Source organism: Drosophila persimilis, unplaced genomic scaffold (assembly GCF_003286085.1).
Source record: "Drosophila persimilis strain 14011-0111.01,24,50 unplaced genomic scaffold, DperRS2 tig00000191-arrow-pilon, whole genome shotgun sequence".
Taxonomy (NCBI): Eukaryota; Metazoa; Arthropoda; class Insecta; order Diptera; family Drosophilidae; genus Drosophila; species Drosophila persimilis.
This window is the reverse complement of record NW_020825298.1, coordinates 4,992,324-5,004,148: the sequence shown is the minus strand read 5'-3', so window position 1 is coordinate 5,004,148 and position 11,825 is coordinate 4,992,324. Positions and strand designations below refer to the sequence as shown.

General features: G+C 45.6%; 1 protein-coding gene across 2 annotated transcripts; it reads left to right on the top strand.

The window, feature by feature from the left end:
* The first annotated feature begins 200 nt into the window (after positions 1-200).
* LOC6589402 (AP2-associated protein kinase 1) lies at positions 201-10,713 on the top strand. 2 transcript variants are annotated; one of them, XM_002015255.2, is made up of 8 exons: positions 201-601; positions 2,672-2,805; positions 2,890-3,023; positions 3,084-3,636; positions 3,701-4,344; positions 4,660-4,940; positions 5,004-5,222; positions 7,692-10,713. In XM_002015255.2, the coding sequence occupies exons 1-8, from the start codon at positions 442-444 to the stop codon at positions 10,169-10,171; spliced, it is 4,605 nt and encodes a 1,534-aa protein (XP_002015291.1). In that variant the 5' UTR covers positions 201-441; the 3' UTR covers positions 10,172-10,713. The 2 variants fall into 2 exon arrangements, with proteins under 2 accessions (XP_002015291.1, XP_026844894.1); XM_026989093.1 differs by lacking the exon at positions 7,692-10,713 and adding an exon at positions 5,326-5,902 and having other exon boundaries at positions 442-601.
* The last annotated feature ends 1,112 nt before the right edge of the window (positions 10,714-11,825 follow it).

The following is an 11,825-nucleotide window of genomic DNA, read 5'->3' as shown; positions in this document are numbered from 1 at the left end:
ATATGTACATATGATGGAGTTGGGTGGTGATATTGATATTGAGATGGGACTTGGCTCGATAGTATCATGATAGTCACCAAAACATCGATACTATCGATAGTCCCCTCGATGGTTTGACTGTGAAAAAACAACTTTCTTTTTCCTCTCTGCTGTGTGTGTGTGAATATATGTGAATGCAAAAATATAGAGTGCGCAAAATAAATTAATTAGAAACACCAGTACGACTCAAACGTTAATTAATTGGCTAGCGGCTGTGACGCGGCGCGTTTCTACACGCCTCCCAATAATTGCCAAAAAAGAAAAGAAACGGGGGCTCCTACGCGAACGCGAAGTTAAAAAGTGTGATTTTGTGCGAGTGTGAATGCGAGTGTGTGTGTAAGCTGCTGCAGTCGACGTCGCTGCCGCTGTGCAGTAAACAAATCGCAAAAAAAAGAGGAGAAAATGAAGAAAATCCTATCGAAATTCGAGCGCAATGAAAACTCGAGACTGGAAAACTCGCACAACACCAGCTCCTCATCCTCCAAGGAGACGAATAGCTTTGTGGGCAAGGTTTTCACAGTGGGACGTGTAACGGTCACAGTCGAGGATGTCCTGGCCGAAGGTGAGTCGCAGTCTCCCCCCGCCTGCTCCCCGCTAAAGAGTATGTGTGGTCTTATCTAAACCCACGTAGTGTGGGGCCTATCTAAACGTAGCAGTGTGATTATGGTTATCAGAAGTTTGATTCACAGATAGGGGAAGGGAAAGGCAGGTGGATCCCTTAGTATCTCTGTTCATGCTCCAGATTAGATAAAATACATACAAATGTGCACACATTTGTGTCTCGACTGTCTCCAAAATGTGGGGCGTACATATAGTACAGAAAACAGCTGCGTATCGTATCCCCCCCTAATTAGGTACGCGGCGCCACTTGTCGGCGTGCATTTCCAATTTCCCCACGAGACAAAAGAGTTAGTTGCTCGGCCTCTGGGCTCAGGTTAGGTTTTCCATGGAATAGAACTACATACAGGCACACAGCATGGCCACAAATCAATTGAATCAATTATGTTAATTTAGCCAATGAAGCGGCAAGACCAACACTTAACTTCCTCTGCCCACTGTTCCTGCTGCTATGTCACCTTTTCGAGCAGCAGCAGCAGCAGCAGTGAAATGTCAAAGTTCGCACAAGGAAAATCGCCTGGGAACTCCGACTATCCATCCACTTTTCCTTGAATTCTGAAGTGATTAATATCCTGCACTGCAAGTGGCTCGTCGGTCTGTAAATGGCTTGGCAAATACTACTCCCCACAATTGATTATTCCGAGCGTTGGTCATAGAAAACTTTTTCCTGCCTTTTACTTGCGCACATTCGATTTTTTGTGAGATTTTGGCAAGCGATTGGTAAAGTTGTTATTGCGTTGCGCTGGCGCCGCTGTCAGAGGAGTCAGCTGTTTGGATACCCTGCATTTACTAAATACAGGGAGGTTAATCAGTAATCAGGATGATAAGTTTGGGGTACATTTTCTATGCTTTATCCCAATGTAAATTACATTTTGATAGAAATACGGAACATCTTGAGTATAAGTATCTTATAGTCGGTAGCATACCGTTTTTCCATTCTTACCTGCCATCTTCTCCTCTACTCTGGCAGCACCAACAAATGCAAATGACTAAGCGACAGACGATTCCCTCTACCCTACCTCCACTTTCCCCTGTCCTACATACTGTGCAATGCTTTCGGCGAACTGGTCGGGCCGCTTGCTCTCTCCCTAGTTGGGCGTCTCGAATTGCCTGCCTTCTCAAGTATTTTTTTAGCTTTGTTACAATTGTGCATTATTATTGCTGCTTTTATTACTATTATTATTATTTCTGTTGATTTGTTGCTGTCGCGCGGGGCTGCCAACCTTCGGCATTGATTAACATTTGACGCCACAGAATTTCACAAATACCAACTAAAAAGTCGGTGCAAAAAAATCGAGCAAACGGTTACATACGTTGTATGCCCCGTTATTCTCTCTCTCTCTCTCTCTGGGTGTCTGTCCATCTGTCACTGTCGCCCCCCGTGGGGTGCTGCTCTGCTGATATTATTGTGTTGCATGTTACTGTTGTTGTTATTTTTGTACGTGACCTTCAATAGTTTATAGTTTTTATTGCGTTGCTTTTTTTTATCGTGCTCTACTCGACAGTTGAAGTGCTATGTTGCAGGGGAACGACATTTGGGGGGGTGGGGACCTACTTGAATTCTATTTGCAATAAAATGAAATAAAATTCATGCAAATCGCTTGTTAGACAAAACATGTGTAAATCGTAAATTCCATGGCCAAACACAGTTGGTGGGAGAGAGACGGCGACAGTGGCTTCCTCATAGTGGAAGAGAGCGATATGAAGAAGAGTGGGTTTTCTTTCCAAATACCGTTCGAAATGAGAAAAAATAAATCGAATTTTAATACGAAATGTTGTATGTTTGTAAGACGGTACTCCAATTAGGAAATTATAGTCTCCACTACAACTGATCATCTACTACTCGTATAGGGTATTCAGCAAGTCGACTCTGATTCCCCGTATACCATTCTCTGTTATTTGTTGTTTACCGTTTACAGTTGACAGCTGCTCTAGTCGTCTAGTCTGTCATTGTACCCAACTCTTGCCCCCCACTAATGCTCTCCTCCTCTTTCAATCCATCCTACACACGCAGGTGGCTTTGCCATGGTCTTTCTGGCACGCGGCAATGGCGGCGGCGGCTCCTCCGCTGGAAAGTACGCCCTGAAGCGAATGTACGTAAACAATGAGCACGATCTGAATGTGGCGAAGCGGGAGATACAGATTGCTGTAAGTAAATAACGAAAAGTAAATCAATTTCATTGTGTGTCCCGTAAGTGCATTATTGATTCCTGCTACCTGCATCCTTGACAGAGCAATCTCAGTGGACACAAGAACATTATTGGCTATGTCGACTCGAGCATTACGCCCACAGGGAACGGTGTGTGCGAGGTGCTGCTCCTGATGCCATACTGTAAGCATCACATGCTGGCCATGATGAATGCAAGGTAACACACTGCATTAAAGCTTTCTCTTTCTATTCTTTCAAAATATTTCGTACTTTACAGATTACACGTTGGCTTCACCGAGCCCGAGGTGCTAAACATCTTCTGTGATATTGCCGAGGCGGTCTCCCGTCTGCACTACTGCCAGACGCCCATTATTCATCGCGACCTTAAGGTGGAGAACATTCTCCAAACGGATGCGGGCAATTTTGTGCTCTGCGACTTCGGCTCGGCCACAGCCAAGACGCTGAATCCCCAGCAGCACGGCGTCACTGTGGTCGAGGAGGAGATCCAAAAGTACACCACACTCTCCTATCGGGCTCCCGAAATGATCGATCTGTACAGCGGCAAGAGCATCACCACAAAGGCAGACATTTGGGCACTGGGCTGTATGCTGTACAAGCTTTGTTTCTTCTCCCTGCCCTTTGGGGAGAGCACGCTGGCCATACAGAATGGACAGTTTGCCATCCCGGACAGCTCCAAGTACTCGAAGGGCATGCATCAGTTGATCAAATATATGCTGGACACGGATCTGGAGCATCGCCCGAACATTTGGCAGGTGTGCGAGGTGGCCTTTAGACTCGCTGGCAAGGATAATCCCGTACAGAATTTGCATGTAAGATATCCTCAGTTTTCTCAGTCTTTCAAACGATTAATTCTCTCTCGAATCTTTATTTCAGAAAACACCCATTCCAAATTTTGACCAGCTCCTGGTGCCGCCATTCGAATCGGAGGCAAAGCGGATCAGTGCTGCCGCATCGAAAGCAGCCAAATCGCAGAATGTGTCGATTATAGAGGCGGGAACAAGCGTAGCTCCACGCTCCAGGCCCAAGGGCTCCAGTTCAGTGCATGGGGGGAATGCCTTGGGTCTCGGTTTACCGCCCAGTCCCTCGCCTCGTCTGAATATCACATCACCGCAGCCCCAGAACCAGCCTGTTGTGGAGCAGTTTCAGGCCAATTTCCCAGCCATGCCGTGCCCAGCAGTCCCTCCGCCTCCTCCTGCAGCTGTGACTCAGGCTGACACAGTTGTGGCGGCAGCTGTAACCAACAATCTATTCGAGTCGACTGGCTATCCGGATCCGTTTAATGAACCAGCGCAGGCCACAGCAGGAGCACCTGCAGCAGCGGCAGTAGCAGCAGCAGCAGCCCCCACTGCTCCAGCCCCCGAGGAGCTCTCCAAACAGGAGGAGGTGCAGGTGGCGGCTGTTCAAGAGTCTCTGGTTGTCTCTGGCGGCACACCCACGAAGCATATGCTAACGCCTCCGAAGCCCAGCGGCGTAGGAGGACATCGGCGCAATGTCAGCGATACATCCGCATTCAATAAGTAAGTAGTGACGCGATTCCCCCGATCTCGCGCACGATCTCTATGTGTTCTGTGTTCTGCTCTTCTCTTGCTCTCACTTTCTGCTTGTCTCTTTCTGTGTGTTGTGTGTGTCCATTTCTTAAGAGCTACAAATGACCGGGACGATGCCGATGATCCGCAAAGTCAATAGATATTTTGTAGCCTTAAGATTTTGTATTTCTTTATGTTCACATTTGCAATGCTTTTGCTTTTGGTTTCTCCTTTTTGTGTCATAACCATGTCTACCGTCTATCATTCGAATCATTCACTCATTCATTTATTTTCGTTGCGCTGCAGAACGTTTGCCAATGAGACAAGTCAGTTTTTGGCCCCATTCAACAACAATTTGGCCAGCATGGGCGATGGACCACAGACCACTTTGGCCAGTGCCATCTCCAATCCTGGCATATTTGCCTCCTCTGCCTCGATTTCGATCAGCGAACTGTCCCGACAGACAATGGACAAGCGTGTGGAGGCCTGGAATCCGTTTGAGGAAGAGCAGCCGTTTAGTCAAATGACCGAAGATCATATATTCGAGGCAGAGTTTGACAAGATACGTCAGCGTGGCAGTCAAGGCAGTAAGTAGATGGAAAGCTCTACACATACTTATAGATTCGATTTATGAGCTAATTATTTCGCAGGTATAACAGCCAAGTCGGCTTCCACAACGTCCACACTGACGCCCACTGAGCAGAGTGCAACGGTTGTGGCACCAGCTACGGTCCCTGCTACAGTCACGGCTGCCGTTTCTGTTTCGCCACATCCACCACAGATGGCTGAGGATCCGTTTGGGTCGGCACCATTCAGCTTGCCACCCGGACTGCGCGAGAAGGCCACCAGTTCGTTGCGCAAAACCGGAGGTAAAGCATGAAATTCCTCCACCTTTAATCGTTTTTTGCAAAATGCCAGAAATACGTTTAGTTTTCCGATTGTTGCTTTTGTTCGCTCTCAATCTCGATGCAGAAAGTGGTGATGAAGAAGAAGAAAGTGGTGAAGATTTGAACGTAGACGTAGACGTAGTCTAAATACCTTCCTAGTAAGCGATCGAACTACACAGAAGAATGGAGCAGCCCCCAAAGGCTTCTCCTACTCCTCTACCCAACAGAACGACAGCTTCCGCACAGCAGTAGAGAGAGCCTCCAGCTATAGATTACCTTGTGTGTGTACCGATTCACGACTGCTCTGCTCGATAATCGAACGACAGAGAGAGATTTAGTGTGCCATAGATGGATAGAACCATGACCCAGACCCGAGACGTACAGCCACAGATTCAGCCGCAGTACACTCTGCTGTCCTTAGACTTAAACATAAGTGCAATCAACAAACAATTTGTAAATATCCCAATGCACCCACTAACCAAACAAACCAAACAATAACCTGACAAAACTCTATGTAAACTTTGGCTTATCTTTAAAGCACGATTTCCATATGTTTCGTGTTGGAAATAAATGCTATAAATGCTTCTTAACTTTCTTCTCCAATCGTAAGCGCTTCTAACAAAGTAATATTTGGTGCTGGAACAACATATATATATATATGCTAGAATGAAACCAATCAATACATATACACATATTATACCTAGACTCTATTTAAATTTAGTCATTAACAGTAAACAGTTAGCGGTTGTGGAACTAACCAAAAAATCAACAAAAAGCAGTAAAAATTTCAATTATTGTAAATGTATTTTCATTATTTACTATTTCTATTCCTGTGTGTAATTTTTGTGTAAAAATTTTTAGAGAATTAAGAAATCAAATACTATTTATTCATGTTGTTGTTGAAGAAAAAAAAAAGCAATCGAATATCGTATATTTTTGCCATATCAAAATTGAATAATTATTGTTCAACGTGCAATTCTAAAGATCTAAACAAATATACGCTATACTCTAGTTCAATATGCAATTCGAGAGATTATTAGGAAATCTACAACCATCTTTTGCTCAAATTTTCAATTTAGAAAATATTTTTGATTATATCTTTATTCTATTTTGATTTCGATTTCGTTGAAAGTTCGCGTCAAGCTGCGTTCCCTGTGGATGTGGCGGCAATCAAATAAATAAGAGTAAACAAAGCCCTCTTTTAATTGTTAAAAATCATCTGAAGACAATATAGATAGATTCATCCCCGCTACCCATTACACACAGCCAGCCCACACGAGAAATCGAAAATGTTCAACAAATATTAGATGTAATAACTCCTCCTGTTAACACTTACCTGTACATAAAGTTAATCCAAAGAAAGAGAAAACTCCTAGGAAGTATATAGAGAAGCCTTCAGCAAACAGTCAGGTAACCAAGACACATAACCAACCAACCAACCAACCAGAACATATATATATTATATACAGAAGAGATACATACATACATAAAGCACTATATATTTATATACCAAAAGTTGAGGCAGGGCGTTTAGAGCTTAAGTTTTTGGCAAACAGCTGCAAATTGTACTCGTATGAGAATTAAACCAAAAAAAAATGAAGCAAAAAGTGCAATAAATCCTATATTATGTTTGAACAACCAAACCTCCAATTTACAAAAGAATGTAACTTAGGGACGATTTCTCAATGTTTGAACACACATAAATCTGTCATGCTAACCTCTAGAGCAGCGGTGGGCATGTCCTTGCTCGTCTCGAGATGCACAATGCTGCAAAAGAGACAGCCCGAGAAGAGTACAAAAAAAAAACCCACATATAAGACGTGTGCATGACGCGGGACGAGATGTTCGCTGATCAGGGATTTTTTGCTGTTTCTGTTCCTGTTCCTGCTCATCGCTGCTTTGGAGGAATGACATGCTGCGCATAGATGTGAATGGCACAATGCAAAAACCATCTTTCCAATTGAGAAATAGTACCTTAAACTAATTTAATCAATGGGTCAATTAAATATTAAGCAATTATATGCAGAGCTATGCATAGGTCCCACTGTAATGTACATGTACATTAATGATCATCAATCATTCCCTGATTTCTCAGTGGAATCTGAGATTTAAGGATGTCTACACCTCTTTGTTCCACATTCCCAAGCATTAAACTCCACTTTAACCTGGGATCTACATCGAGTCTTCCGCGTTTTCTTTTCACAAATGTTACCTATTCTTCATGTAGTATATATAGATCATCATTTATACCAACATCTACCAAAACATTAACTAATAATCTCTTGGGGATCACACGCACATATGCTCATGCACATACGATCATGCAACTGTTAACCGTCCATATACTAATTAGTCGTAGAGCAGAACAATCGTAAACCCCAACACACAGAAAACCAGAAATCCTTAATCTCATTACCTTACTGCATAAAAGTCCTTCACTCTCATCCACAGCAAAATTCATCAGCTGCTCATCGGGCGGAGGCGGCGGCGGAGGTGGAGGCGGAGTCTCGTCCAGCAGTCTGACTGGAGGAGCCAATGCCTCGTCCAAGTGGCTGCTGTCGCCCACCCTTGAGATGTCCAGCGAGGAGAAGACATCGCTGATTAGCAAACTGAAGACAGACTCGGAATGCGGACTACTGGTGTGCGGCGGTGATGGCTCCAGCAGCTTTGTTAAGCTACCGCTGGAGGATCGCAACAAGTACGAGAAGCTGAGGAGCAATGATCAACCCACTTCCGATGATTCCGACTCCGGAACGGAGTTCTTTCAGCAGGACAGCGACGAAGGCGGCGGAGGCGGAGGCAGCGCCAAAAAGGCGGCTCTCTTCAAGCAGATGCAGCTGGTGACCAGCAACATACCAGAGACCATCCACAAGATCCAGCAGGTGGCCTACCACAAGGTGGACAAGACCTCCAATCTGCCCATCGTGAAGAAGCTGCGCCAGACGACCAAGAAGCCAACGACTGCTGCCCACCAGGCGGCCCAGCAGCTCAACATTATGGCCGCTGCAGTGGCTGCCCAGGCTCAAGAGGCCAAGGCAGCCGAGGCAAAAGCAGACTCTGATGGCGACTCAATTGGTTCCGCCAGCGATCTGCGAGCAGAGGATGATGACCTGTTCGACGAGAATCCGCGACAGACACAGACCAAGTTGCGTCGCCCCCTGCCCATGGAAATGGATGGCATCAGCGAGAGTGTCAAGACATGCAGCAGCTCGGCCTATCATGCCGAGTGCGAGAGCGTGACCACTCACGAGGATGATCGGAGTCGTGTGGTGGTAAAGGTGCGGTTGAGGAAGAAGGATCGCACGGTGGCGGCCAGTGGCGATCTCGCTGCTGCTGGCCTGGTCTCCGAGGAGCTAAGTCCCACGTCCAGCGATCTGTTGCACAAGTTCGGCGATCGTCCGCTGCTCCTCGACGACGAACTGGACTATGGCTCTGGCGAGAGCAAGAGCAGCAATGAATCTCTGAAACAGCAGCAGCAGCATGTTGCATGTGGCGACGACCAAGACTTGGATGTGTTTGCCATGGCTCCGTTCAAGCTGCCCGTGGGCGTGCCTCTTAAGCGGAAAGCCAAGCCCAAGCCGAAACCCAAGCCAAGTGAGCCGGAAATGTGGACTTCTACGCCGGTCAAGGGTCAGGGCGGCGGAGGAGATGGCAACCAGGCCAATTTTGCCAGCTTTCCAGCCCATCTAACGCCGACGCCGCCTCAACGGGAGACCCAACTGGACGAGTTCAATGAGCCTGTCTTCAATCCCTTCCAGGAGTCGGGTGCTGTGCTGGTGCAGCAGCAGGAGGAGGAAAGTAATCAATGTGATCTCTTTGGCTTGGAACCATTCCCACAGGTAATTCGTAAATGTGTTGATGTACCTCCACCCGTGGAACAGAACCCGATACCGCTACCGCTGTCAATCCCGCTACCGGTCCAGATCCAGCACCAAAACCAGCACCAGATCCAGCTCCAGCTCCATCACTTTCCCAGCCACAACAACAACACCAACAATAATAATAATAATATCATCAAAGTGCCCGCTCCGGCGTCCACTTCTGCCACAATTTCGGCCCCAGCTACAGCTTCAGCTTCCGTATGTGCAGCACCCCAACTGGTGACCATAAATCACTCGATCATTATCAATAAAACCCCAGAGCCACAGCCGTTGATTAACCACAACAATAATCATACGAACAAGTTGAGCGGACCAAGCAGTGTCTATGTGAATGTGCCGTCCTTTTGCACCAATACCCAACCCCAGCCCATCTCTGTGCTGTCCATAGCACCTCCGATCGGAGCAATAGCAGTACCGATAGCACCTGTTGCGCCAGCTGCAGTCTCGGTTTCGGTACCCGTGCCGCACCTAAGACCTTTGCTGCCCATCGCTGATAATGCCTATGTGCAAATCTCCCAAGATCGCTGCTCCGACTTTACGCCCGATGACGAGGAGGAGCCCGTGGTGTTGCGTGGTGCCTCCGATATGGTTGCAGACATCGCCGACATCGCTGCTCCCATCGCTGCAACCAAACCGAAGAAGGAGAAGTCCCATTTGGCTGTGAGGGTGCTACCGGGAAAACTCACACAGAAAGTCAAGGGTCACTCGTACAAGAAGGTCAGCGCCGCTGCACTGGGATCCACCAGCTCCCTGAGCTCGGGCAGCAAGCAGAAACATCAACGTCTCCAGTATCAATCCCATGACGACGATGACGATGAGGATCAGGACGAGAATCGAGCCGCAGGCAGTCTCAATTTCCAATCGAACACCATTCAGAGCTCGGCCAAGACGGGTTTCAGCAACATGAGCTTCGAGGACTTCCCCTCCGACCAGGAGATGGATCGTCTGTCCAAGACCATACCCTTCGAGGTGGTGCGCAATGAGAAAATGCTGCTGGAGGCTGAGAAGAAGTTCGGGTCGCTCAAGCGACGCAACAATCTATTTTCCTAGACAAACAAAACTGAGGAGGGACGGGGCGGGACCCGACCTATCCCGAATCTATCCTTATCGATAGCGGAGGAGTTATCAGCGAGTGGAAATTTTTCGAGCGAAGAGACCTTAGACTGAGTGTTTCCAAAATATTTGGCATTTTGTTTTTGCTTTTCTATGTTCGGTTTTTGCGCTGGTTCTTTCGAATAAGTTTATTCAATTTTTCACCGTTTGTTTTCGTGTCTGTTCAATGAAACAACTCTAGTTTTGGAGCCTAGTATTTGCGACGGTATTTTATGAGATCTAGAGACACAAATGTTGAGAATGGATCCAGACAATTACAATACAATACAACATAATATCTACATATAATTGTTATTTAGTGGAAAATGTAATTAGAATTAGCCCGACTATAACATGCGGATTATAAGGCAACTAAGAAAGTGGAAATGTTTTGAATTTATACAATGCGTAAGTTGTACCAAAGTTACATTTATTTTGTTTTTGCGTGTGGCATTTTCAGCATTTTGAAATTCCCCTGCTCCCCTCACCCATTATTTATTTATACAAGAAAATTATGTGATTATAATCCCAATAACCAAACCCAAAAACAACAACTACAACTAATTAATTATCTATTAAACAAGCAACATTCATTTAACCCCAAGGTATTTAAGGTTAATATTATGTATGTATATTCGACCCAATATTGAACAACAAAAACATACTTGAATATGTTAGTACTCGATTTGTTTTGCATATGTATTATCTCCGACTATATAAAATATGCGTACTATATTTATATTTTAAATCGAGTGTTTTATTTGTCCTTGAACTCGGTGCAGAATATTTTGGCCTCGGCTATTAATCGGAGGCCCGCTCACTGCACGCCCCTTAGTAGTATTATATTTTTGATAAATGACTAGTGGGAGGGGAATATTTGTTAGTCCACGAGAAAGTATATTAGGACCAGCACCATCTCAGAAACACTAAAGCAATTTTCACTAATACCCCCTCTGCACTTGTTGCCTTGTTTATAGCTCTTCCGATGCCTGAAATCCTATACCATAATTGTGACATTTCTAAACATTTCCTATTTACAAGTGTCCTGCAATTTATACTGTATCTCTTAAATGGTATGCTTAAAATTTGATCATTGACTGTCAAGAGGAACAAACAAACCTTTACTGTTAAGCGGCAATAAGGTGTAGGGTACAGATACTGCTAGATATGAGGTGATGTGGGCCTTGACTGTTGGTGGGAAGGGGAATCTCAAGTGTAGGGTACACACAATTTCAGCCTTCACTGTTCAGCCAAAGGGTGTACATATGTATGTATTCCTATCCACAAAGAGAGGTTTTCTTGTGGAATATTCCAACAAGAGAACAGGGGCCGGCAGCGTTCTATGTTCAGCGTGTAGGTGAGTGTTCTGCTGCTGCACTGCCGCTTACGTACACCTACATTGTATGTACATATGTATATTACTGTGGTTGTCACCAACACATTGTTCCGTTATGACTGCTGGCACACACACAAAAACAGGTGCAAATATGCGCGCCGACCCCAGCCGACCTTTGGATAAGCATCTAGATCTCCACGTCCCACTTAATTTCTCTGCTCGTCTCGTCAACCATTTGTTGCTATTTTAATACTTTGTCAAGTTCTCCCCTTGGAT